This window comes from Chanos chanos, chromosome 3 (assembly GCF_902362185.1).
Source record: "Chanos chanos chromosome 3, fChaCha1.1, whole genome shotgun sequence".
Lineage (NCBI taxonomy): Eukaryota > Metazoa > Chordata > Actinopteri > Gonorynchiformes > Chanidae > Chanos > Chanos chanos.
In genome coordinates, this window is record NC_044497.1 from 55,734,160 (window position 1) to 55,753,269 (window position 19,110).

The 19,110-nt window shown below is 43.3% G+C and overlaps 1 protein-coding gene across 1 annotated transcript; it reads right to left on the reverse strand.

The window, feature by feature from the left end:
* Window positions 1-5,575: 5,575 nt before the first annotated feature.
* On the reverse strand, window positions 5,576-6,496 carry ppp1r3c2a (protein phosphatase 1 regulatory subunit 3C2, duplicate a). Its single transcript, XM_030768100.1, has one exon. It carries the CDS (start codon window positions 6,494-6,496, stop codon window positions 5,576-5,578), a length of 921 nt encoding a protein of 306 aa, XP_030623960.1.
* Window positions 6,497-19,110: the final 12,614 nt, after the last annotated feature.

Sequence of the window (19,110 nt, forward strand, 5' to 3'; positions counted from 1 at the left end):
AGCCGACGGGCTCCCTCTGCGGCCGAGCAGGTGAGGGGTTGGCTGGAACAGATTTTCCAAACCGGCAGAGGAACAGGAACGGAGCAAACTCTTCAAACAGCCTCGACGTCGGCTAGAGGGCTGAGCTGGTTCGGGGAAAGGGCCTCGGGAACAGGACAGGGCGTCAGCATGGGAGCTGACCAGGACAGGGCGTCAGCATGGGAGCTGACCAGGACAGGGCGTCAGCATGGGAGCTGACCAGGACAGGGCGTCAGCATGGGAGCTGACCTGGACAGGGCGTCAGCATGGGAGCTGACCTGGACAGGGCGTCAGCATGGGAGCTGACCAGGGCCGGGAAAGCGGCCTCAGGAACAGGGCAGGACAGCGCATCCTCCATGGTGCGCCGGGCAGCGCATTCCTCGCGCTGGGCAGCGCATCCTCCATGGTGCGCCAGGCAGCGCATTCCTCGCGCTGGGCAGCGCATCCTCCATGGTGCGCCAGGCAGCGCATTCCTCGCGCTGGGCAGCGCATCCTCCATGGTGCGCCGGGCACCGCATTCCTCGCGCTGGGCAGCACACCGTCCATGGTGCGCCGGGCAGCGCATTCCTCGCGCTGGGCAGCGCACCCTCCATGGTGCGCCGGGCAGCGCATTCTTCGCGCTGGGCAGCGCACCCTCCATGGTACGCCGGGCAGCGCATTCCTCGCGCTGGGCAGCGCACCCTCCATGGTGCACCGGGCAGCGCATTCCTCGCGCTGGGCAGCGCACCCTCCATGGAGCCTTCGGAGTCACTGCTCGAAGAGGGGGATTCAGGGGATTCAGGGTGGCAGAGACAGGAGACCCAGGAGCGGACACAGCCCTAGAGATGGTTGGGCCCAGCACCACAGTCCATGTGGTGCCTGGGTCTAGGGCTGGGAGCCCCCCCCAAAAAATTCCCCCCCCGGGTTAGGGGCTGGAGAACCTACCGAGAGAGGGAGCCCCGCCGCACCCAGGTCAGGAGCTGGAGCCGTCTCTGCCCGGGGGACAGAAGTGTCTGCTGGGTCCTTGTTTGGTCTATCTGTCACGCTGGTGGTGTGGTGCAGGACCCAAGTGCAAGGCACGATGGTTGACGGTGATAAAACGGAAGGCTTTACTTAAAATGAAGACCATAATACAGTGCAAACAAATAACAAAAGCTGATAACAAAAAGGTGCAGCATAACAGTGTGCAAAAACACAAACAACGATAGACAAAGTACAAGGCAAACACTAGGACTTAAATAGAGGGAGAACTAAACAGGGCAACACAGGATTGGTAGAAACTAAACAAGGTTAATAATGAGACAAACAGGTACAGGTGAGGGGCGGAGACAGACAGAACAGGAGCACAAAGACATGTCAAACCAAAAGTCCAAAATGGCGGTGCAGGTTGTGACACTATCCCAGCGCTCATAGGGTGAAAGGAACGGAAACACAGGGCAGACACACAGACAAACACACATTCCTAGGGGCAATTTAGTGTCTCCAATTCACCTAACCTGCATGTCTTGGGACTGTGGGAGAAAACTGGAGCTCCCAGAGAACATGCAAACTCTAACTATTTGATTTGTCCACTCCACTGAGAGAGAAATTGCAACCTCACTGGCGTCCCTGAAGACTATGCAAACATAATGATGCGTCTGTGTGATTTTCTGCTACGCTAAATGTCTTTGTAGGTTTGGATGAAAATGAAAATGTTCTAATCAGGGCCCATGCAAACATAACAGCACATTCCCTTTCTGTGGGCCTGTTTTCTCTAGTCCCCACACGTGAGGGAAATGTGTGATTGGATCTCATACCTTTTACCCCACTTTGGCAAGACAGAATATAGCTGCGGTTACCCACAGAGCTGAAGGAAAGAACAAAATCATTTTTTCAATCAATTCGCTATCAAACAGAATTTCTCACGGGAATGAGAAAAGTTCAGTATCCAGTGTGGAAAAAGGTCTATTCAGCGGCATTTTGTAATGGCATGCTGTCTAAATGAAGAGAAAGGAGTACCCCTTTGTCTTAGCCCACGCTAAGCATACTTTCAATATGACTGATTTGTATGTGTTTCCATCCTGTAGCTGCTAATTCTTTAGCTGCTAGTTCTTTTGTGGAGGCAAATGTTGAAATTGATCCATTATGGTGTTGGATTTTATTTTTTGTTGTGTTTATGGTGTAACAGTGATTATGCTAATTATGGCAAACAGCCACACAGAGGCTGTTTAATGTTCATTTACAAGTTCTCCTGTGCTGAGTGCAAGCTGGGCTAGAATCTTCTGTGCTCCTCTGCAAAAATATTTGACATGTTTTCTACAGTGCTGACGTGTGTGATCTCTCTGTGCCTGTGTAAACTTGCGTCCCGTTTCCGCCCTACCACAGACTTCCATAAATGGAGTTCCTGTGTTCTTAGTCATGTAAACTGAAACACGACTGAACAGTTGACACAATCTCAACAAACCACTGAACGATTTACACTCAGTACCCTTTATTTTAATACAAACAATAAAGAATGTCCCTCCTACTGAATACAGTTAAAGACGTTCGTTAATTTATATAAAAAAGAAAAACTATTTGATTTGTCCACTCCACTGAGAGAGAAATTGCAACCTCACTGGCGTCCCTGAAGACTATGCAAACATAATGATGCGTCTGTGTGATTTTCTGCTACGCTAAATGTCTTTGTAGGTTTGGATGAAAATGAAAATGTTCTAATCAGGGCCCATGCAAACATAACAGCACGTTCCCTTTCTGTGGGCCTGTTTTCTCTAGTCCCCACACGTGAGGGAAATGTGTGATTGGATCTCATACCTTTTACCCCACTTTGGCAAGACAGAATATAGCTGCGGTTACCCACAGAGCTGAAGGAAAGAACAAAACCAAAACACTTGATGAAGAAACGTATGATGTATTTCATTATCCTTGGCTGATCATAATTCGAAAATGTGAGATGGTTAATTAAAGATAACCAAAGATTCCTCCCACACATGTGAGTGCAAAGCTTCTAGCTGTTTTTTTTTTGTTCTGTTTTTTTTTTATTCTGTCTTGAAGGACCCCTGCCAAAATTCAGCTATGCCCTCAGGGAAAGGAGTGAAAGAACAGACAGAGAAGGGCGAGGCAAACCCAGCCTTCTCCACACTCCGTTCTTTTCACACGTTGGCTTGTATAAACAGATCCTGACGCTACCTTGGTAACCTGCTTGGTAACCTGGTCTGATGTAAAACACACACAAAATACCAATCACATTAACCAACGCTGTAACACAGAGAGAAAGTAGGAGGTAGGGGAGCAGTAACAATTTAAACTAAGATTGCACCTTCGCCTCTGCCTGCTGACTTAGTCCGGCTGGAATGTGTGGCAGATATTAGAAAGGACACAAGAGAATAGTTCCCACGGTTACCTGGCAACTCCAAATGTATGGCCACTCCGGAGAAGGTGAGGGTGAGGTCTCACTGGAAGGCCTGCATTCTCACTCGTATTGTATCACCACAGAACTGGATGATATAGTCTTTAGTTCAATGCAGTCTTAAGAAATGATGTAGTCTTTAGTTTAATCTACTTTAGAGATGATGTTGTCTTAAGTTCAGTGTAGTCTCTAGAGATGGTGTTGTTTTTAGTTTAATGTAGTCTTTAGAGATTATATAGTCTTTGGTTTAATGTAGTATTTAGAAATGGTGTTGTCTTTAGTTTAATGTGGTCTTTGGAGATGGTGTTGTCTTTAATTTGATGCAGTCTTAAGAGATGGTGTAGTCTTTAGTTTCAGAGAGAAATGTTTGCATCGAGGAGAACAGACTTCCCCTCAGGATAGGAGGCTGAGGTACACCCTGTGTTCTGGCTTGAACTCTCCTCACAACAATCAGTATGACTTTATGTCTAGTGTCATGTATAGTACTTTTTTCTTTTGGAGCCTAAAACAATAAAACATGACATGGAAATGAATGCAAGACAGAATATCTAAGACGGCTACACTTATGGCCACAGTATTTTACAGTATTTACAGTTTAACAGTGTCTGCTTGAACTTGTCAGAGCTTGAGCTGAGAGGTGATAAAATGCAGTAAGGGACTTCCCAGGCAGATCCTACAGAACAAATCAGGACACATCTATAACCTCCAAAACTTCCCAGGCAGATCCTACAGAACAAATCAGGACACATCTATAACCTCCAAAACTTCCCAGGCAGATCCTACAGAACAAATCAGTACACTTCTCCCATTTTCCCATTTCCCTTTTGGGGTTTTGGGGAGTTTTTTCTTGCCCGCCATGAGGATTAAGTCAGGGGGTGTCGTCATATTTTGATTTGACTGTTGTGGCCTGTAAAGCCCTTTGAGACTGTAAACAGTGATATTGGGCTCTAAATAAACTTGAACTTGAACTTGAACTTCTATAACCCCCAAAACTTCCCAGGCAGATCCTACAGAACAAATCCGTACACATCTATAACCCCCAAAACTTCCCAGGCAGATCCTACAGTACAAATCAGTACACAACCCTCAAACTTCCCAGGCAGATCCTACAGAACAAATCAGTGCACATATATAACCCCCAAAACAACCCAGGCAGATCCTACAGAACAAATCAGTACACAACCCTCAAACTTCCCAGGCAGATCCTACAATACACATCTAGAAACAGATTTGTCATTTTTTTTCCAGGTGGGATGGCCCAATGGTAACTGACACTATTCTGCAGAGTATATAGGGGGATGGCAGGTTAACAAGGGGGATGCATTTTGGTCATTTTGCCCACAAGGGGGATGGCATCCCCCCTCAACCCCCTAGAAATCACCTACTTTCTAAAACCCTCCAACTACCCAGCTCAGTGTTTTTCCATGACCAGTAATTAGGAGAAGCACACAGAATTCTTTTCTTTTAAGACATTTATTAAGCAACACAGTCCACATTCAACTGTTGGCTGACTTCTGCATGATGGAATAGAGACACCCCTATTAACGATCGTGCAAACACAGAGTATGAGTTCATATAAAAGACACATTAAATATGTGATTGCAATAAATAAGATACACATTTACAGTATTCACATTCATGATTTGTTTTCACATTCCAGTTTTCAACTGAGGGACACCAAACATGTAACGGATGCATTAAGCAAAAAAAAAAAAAAGAAAAAAAAAAACAATGAGAAAAAAGCACACTAATTGAATTTTAGCTGTGGCACAAAATTCTAGTTACATAACACAGTCCAAATAGGCACAGTGGTGAAATCTGTTTGGTTTGGCTGCGCCATATAGACAGTATATACAATTTACATTTCTTATATACATCATGTAGATTATATACAGTATGTGCTCTCTGTGCTATTAGAGTCCATAGTAAAAAAAAAAGAAAAAAAGAAAAAAAAAAAGAAAAAAAAGGGGCAACTCAATGGAGTTGTTAGAAAAAAGTGCATGTTTAGATTCCTCAGTCTCCTTAAAGTAAGTTCTGTGCGCCGTTTGGGTTCACTGTTTTCCCTCTACCAATCCGTGGATGACCGTAATCTTTCAGTCAAGGTTCTCAGGACTCCTTTTGTAGAATAATGCCTGTGCTCTCTCGAGTTAGAACAACGAACAAAATTTCCAGGCTAAAATTCCAGGCAGCTTAACATGACAGAGCAATGTTCGCCAGAGAACCCCAGTTCTGGCCTTTAGTTATCTCTGGATGGTGAGTTGGGTCAGGTTGGGTCAGACAAAGCTGAGGTGCTTTCTTTTTCAGCCGCACTGCCGGACGCCGCATCTTAAGAGGACGGTATGGGGGTATAGCAACGTTCCCACTTTCCGCAGGTTCTTCGTACACTCTGTAGTTTTGACCTCTGTTATTGTCCCAGACCTGTAAACCCAATCCGGCAGGTCGATATGAGATGCAGAACTCAGTGCGCTCGCGTGGGTCCAAGTGTGCTGGAAGAGGGATACTGAACGTAAACAAATCCGTGTCGCTCCCTCCGTCCTGTTGATGCACGCAGGAGCATGGCACGTCTCGGTAGGTGCGCCACGTATCAAAAGTGATGCGTACGTGCACGGCTTTTTCGGAGCTGATGTTAAAGACGCGTACCGTACCGCTCAGTACTCGGTCAGTGACACTGCAACTCTCCAGCTGCACCAGGGCTTCTTGCAGGCTGGTGCGGAAAGACAGGAGGTCTGCGTGGGGCTGCAGAAAGCCCGGATGCTGTCTTTGTTTCCTAAATCTGGCAGGTAATGTATGGTATTGCTGGTGCACAGGTGACGGGGACAAATCATCAGACGACGATTCGGAAGGGTCGGCTGTAAAGACGCGCACCGCTGTGAGAGAAAGTCCTTTAGCATCAGCAAACACCACGCGTTTCTTTTTTGTGTTGTATCCACTCCTTCCTGCCCGACTCAAGGTCTGCGAGAACGGAACAGGCAGTGTTGCGAGGCTCTTCGTCCTGGCTAGTTGAAGTTCAGTTGTGGGAAAGTGGAGCTGAAGGGGATGTTTCGGGCCCATGCTTAAGAACTGGGGCAGATGTTGACCCTGACCCAGGTGCATGGCGAGATCCACAGACATAGCAGGCATGGAGCTGCTGATGAAATTGTCCTCACTTCTAACGATAGACCGAGATGGATGGATGCTTCTGTTAAGAAAAAATAAAATACATTAACATTCAAACATAAAACCAAGCTGATAATGAAAACAAAAGGTCCAGCAGATTTTGACATAATTCTCCACGAAATTTTTTACATGTATCTAATTCCAACACTGACAACATAGAAACATTTACAATTCTTAAAATCTGAAATTGCCTTAAAAAAAGGAAAGACAAAAGAAAAGAAAACTTCTGGTGTACTTCAGACATTCGTTCAAAAGAAAGTGCATTAAAATACTGACAAGCTCTTCAAAATTATGTGAGGTATTCTCCCGTTTTTGGAAAAAAAATACTGTGGTGATAACATACTTTGTGCAGTTAGGTCTCAGCTTGTGACTGTGTGCGATTCGTCAGAGATTTTTTTTCAGTTCAGAATCCAATGAAATCTGTAGAGAGAAGTAAAGAGGAGTATTCATTAAAACATTCATGTAAACGCTTAATTTGGTTAAAATTTAATGTCAACCGCACAGCTCCCATTCTATTAGTTTTCAGAGTTAATAAAAATGAGTCCGTGCACCCCAAGTGACTCAAAATGTTCGAGGCGAAAACAAACAAAAAAACTTACGCTCTATCCTGTCAAAATGCGATATCCTATGCGTTCAAAATCAACAAGAATGCCTTGTTACGCACATTGCTGCGGTTATTGAATTCTACACCTCGTCTTATCTCTTTAACGGTGACAGAATGAACTCACTTGACTGAGTGAGTGCGAGTCCTACTTTAAACAGAGACGTGGGTTGACCTATCTCATCAGCTTCTCAGTCCTCACGTGGAAAGGTAGCCAATAGCGTGACTCGGGGATTCCTTTCTCCGCCTACGGTCCCAGGCCTACCCGTGCCGCACGTAAAGAGCGTGGGAGCGTTGTGCTCTGGGACAATAGGTTTAGCGACACGCCAAGCCCTGTTCCTTTTTACATAATCGATACTTTGTAACCAGTTAACCTATGAGCTATCCTTCAAAACTGTATGTTGGGTGAAGAGAACCCTCGAAATAATTGTACAGATGAATGCGTGGCATTTGAGTATGCGACCCTTACGGGCTTTAATTTGAGCTTTTTCAATAGCATCATGTTCTTCCTGTAAATCCTGATATGATTAAAGCTCCCATATTTAAACATGAATTTCTAATCCGCTCTTTCTGACCTGTCACTGAAGAGGACATTACAGCTCTACTCGTACGTCTGCTCGCGCTAAATGGTTTAAAGGCATTTTTATTGTTTCAGCTGTTAAGTGAACAAAAGTTTTCAGTATTAAGACTCATCAAAACCAGTATACATTTGGCTACAGACTAAATCGATACATAAAGTCAGATCCTGGGATTTATGATCCTGTGAGCAATATAATCTCATTTATATTACAACTGAGAGTCATTTTAATCAACTCAGTCTCTTCTTCTGATGATATATTTTTTTGTCTGGTTAACTTATATTTCCTGATATAGCTCCCTTGGGAACTTCTAAAATCAGGCCCGGACTACACTGTGCAGATACCTTCTCCCTGCCCGTTAACAAAGAGACCTTCTACAGAAACAAAATGGAATGGTCTTAAATTTCATTTGTCTCATGTCAGAATATTAATTTGATTTTTGAAATGTACATGTTCGTATTGTCAAATAACTACCTGTCTATCTATCTATCTATCTATCTATTGATGTATTTATATAAATACATATAATGGTAGCAATGGTAGTTGTAGTAAGAAACATCTTCCTGCAGTTTCACTTGCCATAGCAAAGCCTTTTTGGTAAGGAGAGTTTTTGACCACTTTATTTTAAGAGGGGGTGTCCTCCAGAGCATTCTGCAATGGCTCAGAATGACCGATAGAGGAAAGTGAACTCTGATTAAATGACCGATAGAGGAAAGTGAACTCTGATTAAATGACTGATGGAGGAAGGTGAACTCTGATTATTATTATTATTATTATTACTATTATTTATTTATTTATTTTTAGTTTGTCCCATGTCTCGTAATGAATGTGATGAAACAAATTGTGGAATATTTGGGGATGGGGGCGGGGCCAGAGGGAGTAATTAACGATGTAAGTGGGGAAAAGGAAAAAAAAAAAAAAAAAAAGTTGACATGAAAAAATGATATCAGTTGTTGCAGAACATTTCTGCGGCACCTCTAACCATCTCAGAGGACGTGAGAACCAAGAGAAGGATATGCCCTTTTTTGGCCCCAGAGACCAACCCCCACTCAAACCTCTTTCCCTAAATCCCCATAGCATTCGCCTGTTTTGTTCTGTAAGACACAAGGTTCATGGCTGACCTGTCTCTAATTTCACTGTACAGAAGAAAAGGCTGACTAATGACCGCAGCCACTGCACAGCCAGAGAGGTGATTCATTCCTCAAACTCCAGCATGAAAGACATCTGTTCCCTGATCTAACTACCACCTCATGAGTAATGTCTGTCTTTCTCTCTCTCTCTCTCTCTCTGACATTCTCTGTCTCTGCTGGATTCCTTCAGCATATGTCAAACGCTGATTCTACCTCTGTATTTCTCCCTCTCTCCCTCTCTCTTTCTCTCTCTCTCTTTCTCTGTCTGTGTTTGGTTTGTGTGTGTGTGTGTTAGTTGACGTGAGGGAGGCAGACTTTTCTCTCTCTTTACAACGTCTTCTGTAGACACTAAATATGGACAGACAAAGTGATAATCAGTGATCAGTAAACCAATTAGACTGTTGTATATTCACATCCTCAGTTGATGACAGACCAGTCTAAATGTTTCAGTGCTTACTTTTTAGTTCCGTGTAACTGTCTCTGACTGCTCTTCGTCTCATCATGTCTTATGTCTTATCATGTCAGTGATGTGAGGAAATTTGGTCTTGCAGGAATCATGATGCTACTCGGTCTTGACTCATGACGGTCTCTTAAAGTTCTGACCGTACTTAAAGTTCAGCTTTGAAAGGCTGAAGAGCTGCAGTTTCCTGCTCTCACACCCTAAAAGACTGAGAAAGTTTGAAACTGATCAGTCAGTATGTCAGTATGAAATACAAGAATACAGCCCAACAGAAACTCCTGTATTCTGTCAGTATAAGGTAAAAATAAATTATTTCTCTAAAACCATAATGATTACAGACTTTCCACTCTTCAGTGAAGACATGCAGTGCTTATTTCTCACTGAGCCGTCAACAGAAATATTTATGGATATTGTGTTGACTAGGTTGCTCTAAAAATCTACCCCTGAAAGTTCAAAATCCTGCTGGTCTTATCAACAGTACTCTGATGGATTGACACTCAGTTTTGAATTTGACTATGTCAGATTCTCTACTAAAGGACTGGTGTTGGATGATTATGCCAGTTTATCAGAAACTTGGACGCACTAATCTGAACCAGTGTAATTGTGTGATATCAGAAGATTCTGTGACCAGTGGGATTTCAGTACATCAGTATGGGTGGAATGTTTTACACATTTCGGTTGAGAAGGGTGACATCTGCTGGACATTATAACATATTACAATTTTCACACAAACACCAAACACAAGTGTATGTGCTGCAGACTTTGGTCAAAGAAGTATCTGAAGCATGTGAGTCACTGGATCCTGTTCCTGCTCTCTTCTATGCCCCCTTTCCTGGTGGTCTCTCTCTCTCTTCATTAACAGGACAAATCTCAGTTTTGCGACAGACTCTGTAAGGGGAAAAGGAAACAATTTTAATAATTAATCATTTTAACAACAACAATAATAATAATTTAATAAACTATTCAAAACAACCCTATAAGAGTATTGAAACAAATACTTCAAATACTTATTTGACGCAGGTCTGCAATTTGTGTGTGTATGTGTGTGTGTGTGTGTGTGTGTGTGTGTGTGAAAGAGAGAGAGAGAGAGAGACTGGGGGGATGTCATATGTATTTTCTGTCTGTTCTTTGGAGTAGTTGATGACAACAACAACAACAACAACAACGCTAATAATAATTATAATAATAACAGTAATCATCATCATCATCATCATCATCATTATCATTGTCATCATTATCATCGTTGTCATCATCATCATCATCATCATCTACTGTAAGCCTCTGAAAACAATGCTCTCCAAAATATGTTCAGAGTTTCTTTTCTTTTCTTTTCTTTTCTTTTCTTTTCTTTTCTTTTTGTTTCTTTTTAAAAGTTCCTGATCAAGCCATTTTGAATCTGCTCCTGTGATTGGCAGGGAAACAGCAGAAGAAGGCTGCTCTGTTTGGGCAGGTTCTGAACCAGCGAAATGACGGGGGGGGGGGGGGCTGACCCTGGTCAGTGTGGGGGTGTCAGTGAAAAGCCAGTTTTCCCTTGGAGATGGGATATATACTGAGAGCAGTAATTGTCTGAGTGTTCCATCACTGTAAGGGAAATATGAGTGAAAAGTGTATTTTGGCCCAAGCGGCTGCAGAAATCAATATAAAGATTACAAATTGAGCTTGGGTAAAAAGATTTTGACATCGGACCAGATGGGCCAACGCAGGCCTTCCAAGTAAATGAGGATTTCCTGATAACAGAGTGAGCCTGTTGAGGAAAATTGATTACCTATGTGTGCTCAAGTAATCCTTATTGATTTCTCTCAATCAGAGCCTGCAGCGGAGGCCTCTGGGCTTTTACACTGACAAATGATTGATACAGAGGACGCCGCGAATGCAATTACCACTTACTGGCTCTGTGTGTGTGTGTGTGTGTGTGTGTGTGTGTGTGTGTGTGTGTGTCTGTGTGTATTACAGTATGTACCTTGGTTGATAACTGTATTTCCTAAATGGAACACATACACACTTCTGTTTGTGTGTGTGTGTGTGTGTGTGTGTGTTATTATGCATGTGTACTAATGCGTGTGTGTGTGTATTTATGTGTGTTTGTGTGATATTATGCATGTGTGCTAATATGTGTGGACATGAATAAATGAATGTGTGTATGTAACTTGGTTGATATCTGTATTTCCTGAATGGAACTCATGAGTTGAATTTAAAGTGACAGACTCCCAGTGATGGGAGTAAAAATATGCAGGGACAAGAACCAAACGTGTCATTGATCTTTTTCTTTATTTCCTCACCAAATTTTCCACCTCATCAGGTTGTTAAAAGACAAAGAAAAGACCACAGAAAAGAAGCAAGATCACGTACAGACTTTTGAAGTATGAGACAGTAGGCAGCCGTGACAGAAATCTGAGAAAGATTCACACTCGTTCATGTTCTTCAGCCCTGGATTATGTGCCACTGTCGCATTTTGACAGTAAATTTACAGTCCATTTCACACCTGAACTGAAAATTTGATGCAGGATGATGCAGTGTCTGAATTATCATCACCAGATGGCGCCAAAGCGCCAGAAACTTGAAAGTGGTGGGTGAACGTGTCGTGTGTGTGGAACCTGCAGTGCGGTGCCGCAGATAGGGTATATAGTTTTCCGCCCATTTTTCCTTGTAATCCAAACAAAATACTCCTAACTAAATACTTACCTAGAGCTTTGGCTTTGTAATAAACAAACAAAAAACAGAAGTGGAAGAAGAATTCTGCTTTAACCCCTTCTTCTTACTCAGCGTATTTTTCCTCTTAAATGGCAGTCTCTTTTTTTCAGGTTTCACCCTTTTGGTCTCTGAAAATAATGATCGGAGTGCAGATATTATCTCTCTACCTTAAAGGGACTTGAAAGGCGATGTGGCAGTTTTATCGGCGTTCAACCTGAAATGACCATTGGATATACTGTAAGCCTGACCGGATGCACATATTCCAAGAAGGCCACTCATTAACACTCCAACAATTTTATGATTAGACAAAATAGGCCTGTTTCGTGTATAGTGACTCGTATTCATTACACTTATGCATGAGATTAGATCGTTACACTATCGTAAGTATATACGATATAAGTATATAAACATTTAACAAATGCTGTTTGCCGTTGCCTCGTTTCGCGCGGCTTGCGGGTAGCGTGTATTGCAGCAGCCTGCTCCTTAGAGAAAAACAATGTTCTAATTGTTGTTAATGCCACTGTATACCTCCCGTTTCGGCCATCTCTCTAATGTTTCCTTCCAATTTGCCTTTTTTATAGCGCTAGTAGAGTGGCTAATTTCATCACTATTTTTCACCTTGCCTTAAGATCGATTTGGGCATGCGCTTTTAGGTGATGAGGCCTGCCCTGCCTTAACGTTCATCCAGTGAAAGGGACAGTTCATTAGGGCAGTAGTCGCGCGCTACGGGAGGCGTAAAAAGAAATGTCTCGCGAGCCCACCTTACTCCATCATTCCCTGTGATGCCATTGGTAGCCGTTTGATCTTTTTTCCCCTCGCTTTCTCTTTGTGTGTGTGTGTGTTAGGCTTCGTAATCTTCTTCTTGTTTAGGCTCTCAGACCAGTTTAAGAGTCCGCGTCTGACGCAACCATGAACAGAAGCTCCTGAAAGTTTTCCTTTTGTTTCCAGAAGGTTCTTATCATCCAGAAGAAAGAGGTCAAGTGAGTTTGAGAAGCTTCTGCTAGTCTATTAAAAAACGTCTCAGTACCTACTGTTTTTCTACTGTTTTTCATTTAACCATAATATATTTCATCAGTCTTCACTGAACTTAACTTAAATTTAAGCATCCCCATGTTTTTGTGTGCATGAGAAACACTCAGGTACTTAAGGCTTGTTGATTCAATAAAGTAAAAATTGTTTGACAGCTTGGTTCATTAAACTAGCCTGTGAATTCAGCGCAGAGAAGTTGGTAAAAGATAAATAAGTAAGTAAATAAATAAATAAATCTTTTAAGAGAGGAAACAGTCTGCCGTGGAAAAAAAAAAGTAAATCACAGTTACTCTGATTCAAGACTCTTGACAGGAAAAGCCTATTTGACTGCCTGCTCCTCACGGCGTAAAGCAGGGGGTTTGGCGTGTGAGGTTCAGGTCCCATTGGCTTTCCTCTAAAACAGTACTGACAGGGAGAAACCGTGTTGTCCATTTTAGCTGTCTGTAGCTCTGAAATAATGACTGCCCTCTTAGATGCCATGCTTAACTACAATTCCCATTCTGACTGCTTACGTGACTCATTCAAGCTGTGTGAGTTTTTCCCCCTTTACAACTTTCAGTCTTCAAAGTGTGGCGTCAGAGTTTGTGAGATCGAGTGTGATGCTGAAAACGTGGAAAAATAACTTGACCGTTAAACTCTGTCCTCTGAGACCAACAAGTGGGTTTGGCATATATGTCATGTTTTATCAGGTTTGTTAAATTGTGTGATATGGAGGGAAAAGTTCAGCTTTTCCAAGGCGTCATGACGTCAGACGTTTGATGTGGTCCACAACGATTATCATTCAAAGGGATTCTGAAATGACATGATTAGGAAATGAATGACCAAACACTTACATGCTTAACGTTATATGTTCATATGATGGAGAAGAGCACCTTGAAGGAAACAATTCATTAAGTGATTTCTTCTTCTTCTTCTTCTTCTTCTTCTACTTTTTCTTTTTCTTCTTCTTCTTCTTCTTCTTCTTCTTCTTCTTTTTCTTCTTCTTCTTCTTGTTCATTTTGCATCCTCTGATTTTCTTTATTGGAATCTGAATGAATAGACCAGCCGGGCAGTCTGGGAGCAAGCTGATCTCCAAACAATTTATCTATGCATAAATATTTCATTTTCCAAAATTGACTTTAGGCTGGAAAAAAACAGAGGAAAAAAAATCACACACACACACACACACATACACAAAAAAACCCCTAGATGAGTCTGAGATCCGTCGCTGATTTGAAATCATGCCATCAAAAATCTATCTCCGCGGCCTGAATTATTCAGGTTGTGACAGAATGAGGAATGGAGAGAGATGAGCCGGTATGGCAGGATGAGTGTGGCAGAGCTGTCTGTGTAAGATATGATAGACAGCTCCAACAATGGCCTTTTAATCAACACTCTGAATCATGGCTGGAGATATTCACAGCCATGGAATTTGTTAAAATAAGCTCGATGGGGTCTGTTAAAATAAACTCGCCGACTACTTTGCGGAGAGCATCTCTATATGCCCGACTCAACTACGCATTTGAATCATCTGAAAGATTTGATCCTCTTCTCTCATATGGTTCCTTTGTCTTTGCTGCTGAAGTTATTAAAAGTCTAACGGGGCTGAGTTTGTTGTGGATGCAAATACCAAACAAACGTCACATCAAAAGTCGTGATCAAAACTGACGTCCTCTTAATGTAAAGAGTAAGGACACAAGGGTGCACTGAGGAGAACTGGAACAGGGCTCTGTCTTTCAAATATTACACATATCTATGTGACACAGGTCTGATATTGTATTAATCTTATATTCATCTGAAACGTTGATCTAAGAGGACGTCATGTTAAAAGGAACATCTGGTAGGGAAAAGTGGTGACAGCCAAAAGACACACAAAAAGGTAACAGCAGTGAAAAGGCACACCTTCAGTGGCTTATGTAGAACAGAAAGAAACCCCAAACTGAAAAAGTGCAGCCGGTGAAAGAGGAAATAAAAGAAAAGAAAGCAGGAAATGACACGGCTTGTTCTGAGCCACTCTGTGGATTGGTGCAATAGCTTGTTGTCATGGCGTTGCTGCCCCGTCTCCTGGGTGACCACTCTTTGGCAGATTGGCGGATTGGGGAGGAGCTGCATTGTGCAGACCATGAATAATTTCACCCCTGCAAAAAATAAATTTATAATTAAAATAAAATAAAATAATAATAATAATAATAATAATAATAATAATAAAAGCTTATGGCACCAGGATAAAGGCTTGGTTGAGGGATGCTGGTTCCAGGTGGCCTTTTTGAAAAATTGCACTTACTGCTTTTAAGTAAACTGAAAAGGCTTTTAACCTGTACATGTGAAGTGTACGTCTTGTTCAAGAAGGACAGAGGGGCTTTTAGTGAACTGGTACACTAAACACACACACACACACACACACACACACACGTTTAAAAAAAAAGATGTCATGTGTTGTCTTATCCTTATTTCATTCATCTCCAATTGGTATAAACTTGTCTTATCTCTGTTTCCCTCCCTCTCTCTCTCTTTCTCTCTGTCTCTGTCTCTCTCTCTCTCTCTCTCTCTCTCTCTCTCCGTCTCTCACTTACTCACTTGCTCACTCACTTTCCCTCTCTCTTTCTCTCCCTCTCCTGTTTTCTTTATTGATTAAGTGTGCCCGCTTGAGCCCGAAAGGGGATCATTTCCATTGGCAGGCTTTATAATCCACAGCCCTCATGGTTGAGATGTTCTGTTCCTGTTTGCGGCGCGTGATTCTCTCAGCCCTCTCAAACGGACGAGACACAGAAGACGGATGCAGAGTAAATACTGGCGGGCATTAATGGGGAGGGGGGCAATTGCTATGCAAAGTGAGAGACCCATTAAAACAAACATCAGCATACCTCACAAACCTGGAGAGTCTGACAGATCATCAAGTGAATTTTCATCATAAGAATAATTGCTTTGCACCTAATTATATCTGAGTGCCCTCTCGGGTGTTTGCGTGCGTGCTTGCGAGTGTGTCTGCTTGCGTGTGTATGTGCATGTGTGTGTGTGTGTGCGCGTGTGTGTGCGTGTGTGTGTGTGTGTGTGTGTGCGTGTGCAAGTGTAGTGTGTGTTTGTGTGTGTGTGTGTGGATCTAGATGTAATGAATGATCTAGTGAGTGAAGGGGGCAAGGGGGGGTGGGGGGGTGTTGGAGCTTCCAGGAAACTGTTGAACAATCGCCGTCGTTGATCAAGAAAAATTCCCACCTCAGCCATTCTAATTCAAAATTCAATCAGAAAAAGTTTTCAATCAGGTTAGGGAGCAGCAGGCAGAGAGAGAGAGAGAGAGCGAAAGAGATAGAGAGAGCGAGAGAGAGAGAGAGAGAGAGAGGGAGAGAGAGAGCACTACCCTTTGGCCGACTGTTATTCTCTGAGACTGACAGGGAAACAGTTCCTAAGTGAGTTAAGTAAGGAATTACACTTGTGAAGCTGCTGTTGTGTTTAACACCTTCGGAGGCTGGAGTGAGAAAAGCTGATGATGGAGAAAGGACACATCCACAACCCCCACCACAGCGTGTCTGGAGGAAGAGGCTCTGCATCTCCATTAAGACAGGTCGGCTTCTTCCACTGTCTTTCCTCTGATTGGCAGAGGCTCGGGCGAAAACATGTGACGAGACCCAGTTATTAGCCCTGGCTGACCAGGCAGACTCCTCTAAGCCCCGCCTACCATTATCACCTCATGGGTCAGCGTAAACTCTAGAGAAGGGCAGCAAAGGCATGCTCCAGCCTGAGATTCCTACCGCGATGACTACCAAGGTTACCTATCTGTTAGTTCCGTCATGTGACCTTTCGAAAGGCCACTTCTGAGGCCAGGGCGGACGGCTCGTCTGTAGGCATGTTTCTGCGGCGGTTGAGATGAGGTAATGAGAAACAGAAAAGGGCAAAGAAAAATCTCAACTCTCTGTTATCGGAGGAACAGCAAGCCGTTCGCCAGCCTTCCCACGAATGAATGCGTTTCCGCTAGACCATCACAGCGCTCGGGCGAGTTTTAGGGTCTCCAGAGTCTTTGGAGAATGACGTTCCTATTTTCTTCCCCTCTCTCCCTCTCCCTCTCTCCCTCTCTCGCTGTCTTCCTGTCTCTGCCTTAATCGTAGATTTGAGTGTGTGTGTGAGGAATAGTACATGTGTGTGACCTTCTCTCTGAGTTGACTGAGTTGTTGACTTTTCTTTTGTAAGCTGTTGTTCTGCCTCCCTGGCTGTGTCCAGACAGCAAATCCAACCCCCGTTCTCTTTGCTGAAACACACACACACACACACACACACACACACACGCACAAAAAACCAGTGATGGTCCCTAATAGTGGTTTGGAGAAACACGTTTGGTCCAGCGTGCTGGTCAGCTGAACGCAAAGAACTTCAGCAGGGGTTCAACATGACTCCAAAAAAACGAACCCACACTTTCCAAACCCAAACAGAGGTAACGTCAGTGTGACCATGCATAATAACGTTTTATGATCATCGCTATCATAGCTCGACCATCGTCATGACAACCCTCTCAACCCTTAGTGTCTTGAAAGGGAGACCCATGTCTCAGAGTAATTAGATTTATAAAAGCCCCGCCCACCCACGCCCAAACCCCCTCCCATTCCTCTCCCTCTGATTCTTTAGCTGTACTCCAGACGACTGGTGGACCTCTCTTTAGTTTGGGGATCGGTTTGGAGATGATGAGCTGGATTTTTCGTTCTTTTAGATTGCCTTGTCTGAGGCTTGACCTCCGTCCCTAAGACATTTCACAAGCTTAGATGACTTTCCCCAGCCATTCACAAAGGTCATTTTCTGGAGAAAAGAGACTGAAAAGAACTCCTAAGATGTGAAGTGTAGAAAAAAAACAAAAAAAACCCCTCTTGCTCAAAGAGTGGGCTCTCTCTGCGGCTCGTGGTTCATGACATCTCCTCAACATAATCAGTTTTAATCCTTGTCAAAATCAAAGATCTCTGTGGTCTTCCAATTTCACTCTTGCCTGTTAGTGTTACCAGCCCACAGTTAATCAAGCCAGACGGCACACAGTACAACCTCACTAAGTAGTCATGTGATCATTATTCAACTCTGAGATAAATCTGGCAATCGAAAACAGACACAGATCTGTACACATATCGCATTTTTAATTTTTTTTTTTTTTTGTTTAAATGTATTGAATCTAATGAATTACAATATAATTATACACACAAAGCACATGTTCACACACACACACATACGCACACACGCACATGTATCTTTGTTAAAGAACACGTACGTAATATATATGTGTGTGTGTGTGTGTGTGTATGTGTGTATGCATGTGTATATATATAAAGTAAATATAATAAAAATATATAAATATATATTTCCTTGAACAAAGATAATCCCCCTTTTGATCTGGTGTTAGACTCACACTTATAATGCACAGTTTACACCTACACTGTCATAAAGACGAAAATAAAAAAATAAAAAAAATAATAACAGCACTGCTCATCAGCTTTGGAGAGCTAATGCTACGTTTTCCTGTGGGCGGCTTAGGTGGAGAGGGGAGGCGTGAGAGGAGAAACAGACAGCACATGCAAATACTGCCGCGTGGCCGCGTGGCATGAGGAGACGGGGTCAGGAGCATTGTGCTCTGCTGCTGAGCTCAGCGAGGAGCAAAGCGGAGCAGAGAGGAGAGAGGGCACACGGTGTCCTCCTCCCTGTGGGAGATTAGCGCTTTTTAATGGGTTTTTTTTCTGAAGAACCGACACGGGCAGATTGAGAACGATACGGCGCCTCGGGGTAAACACCAGGCGCGGGCGACGTGGGATTTGCCGTATGAGCGAGTCTTTTTCTCACGTGTCCCGCAGATCACTGCTTCCCCAAAGCCGGCCATTCCTCACCGTCGTTTACTCCACACACCCCCCCCCAATGGGATTTCTTTATCCCCCCCCCCCCCCCCCCCCCCCCTTAAGACCGCTGAAGACAAGTGAGGCCGAAGATAAGCCACTCCACAGAGAATAAAACAGACTTCCAAAATGAGAGAGTTCAGATCGCAATAACTTAAAGATTTGAGCCAGAAATGACCACTAACCAGATTTCTATCTGTGTATCTATCTGTTTTTTCTATACAGGCTCTGTTTGCGATGCCGGTG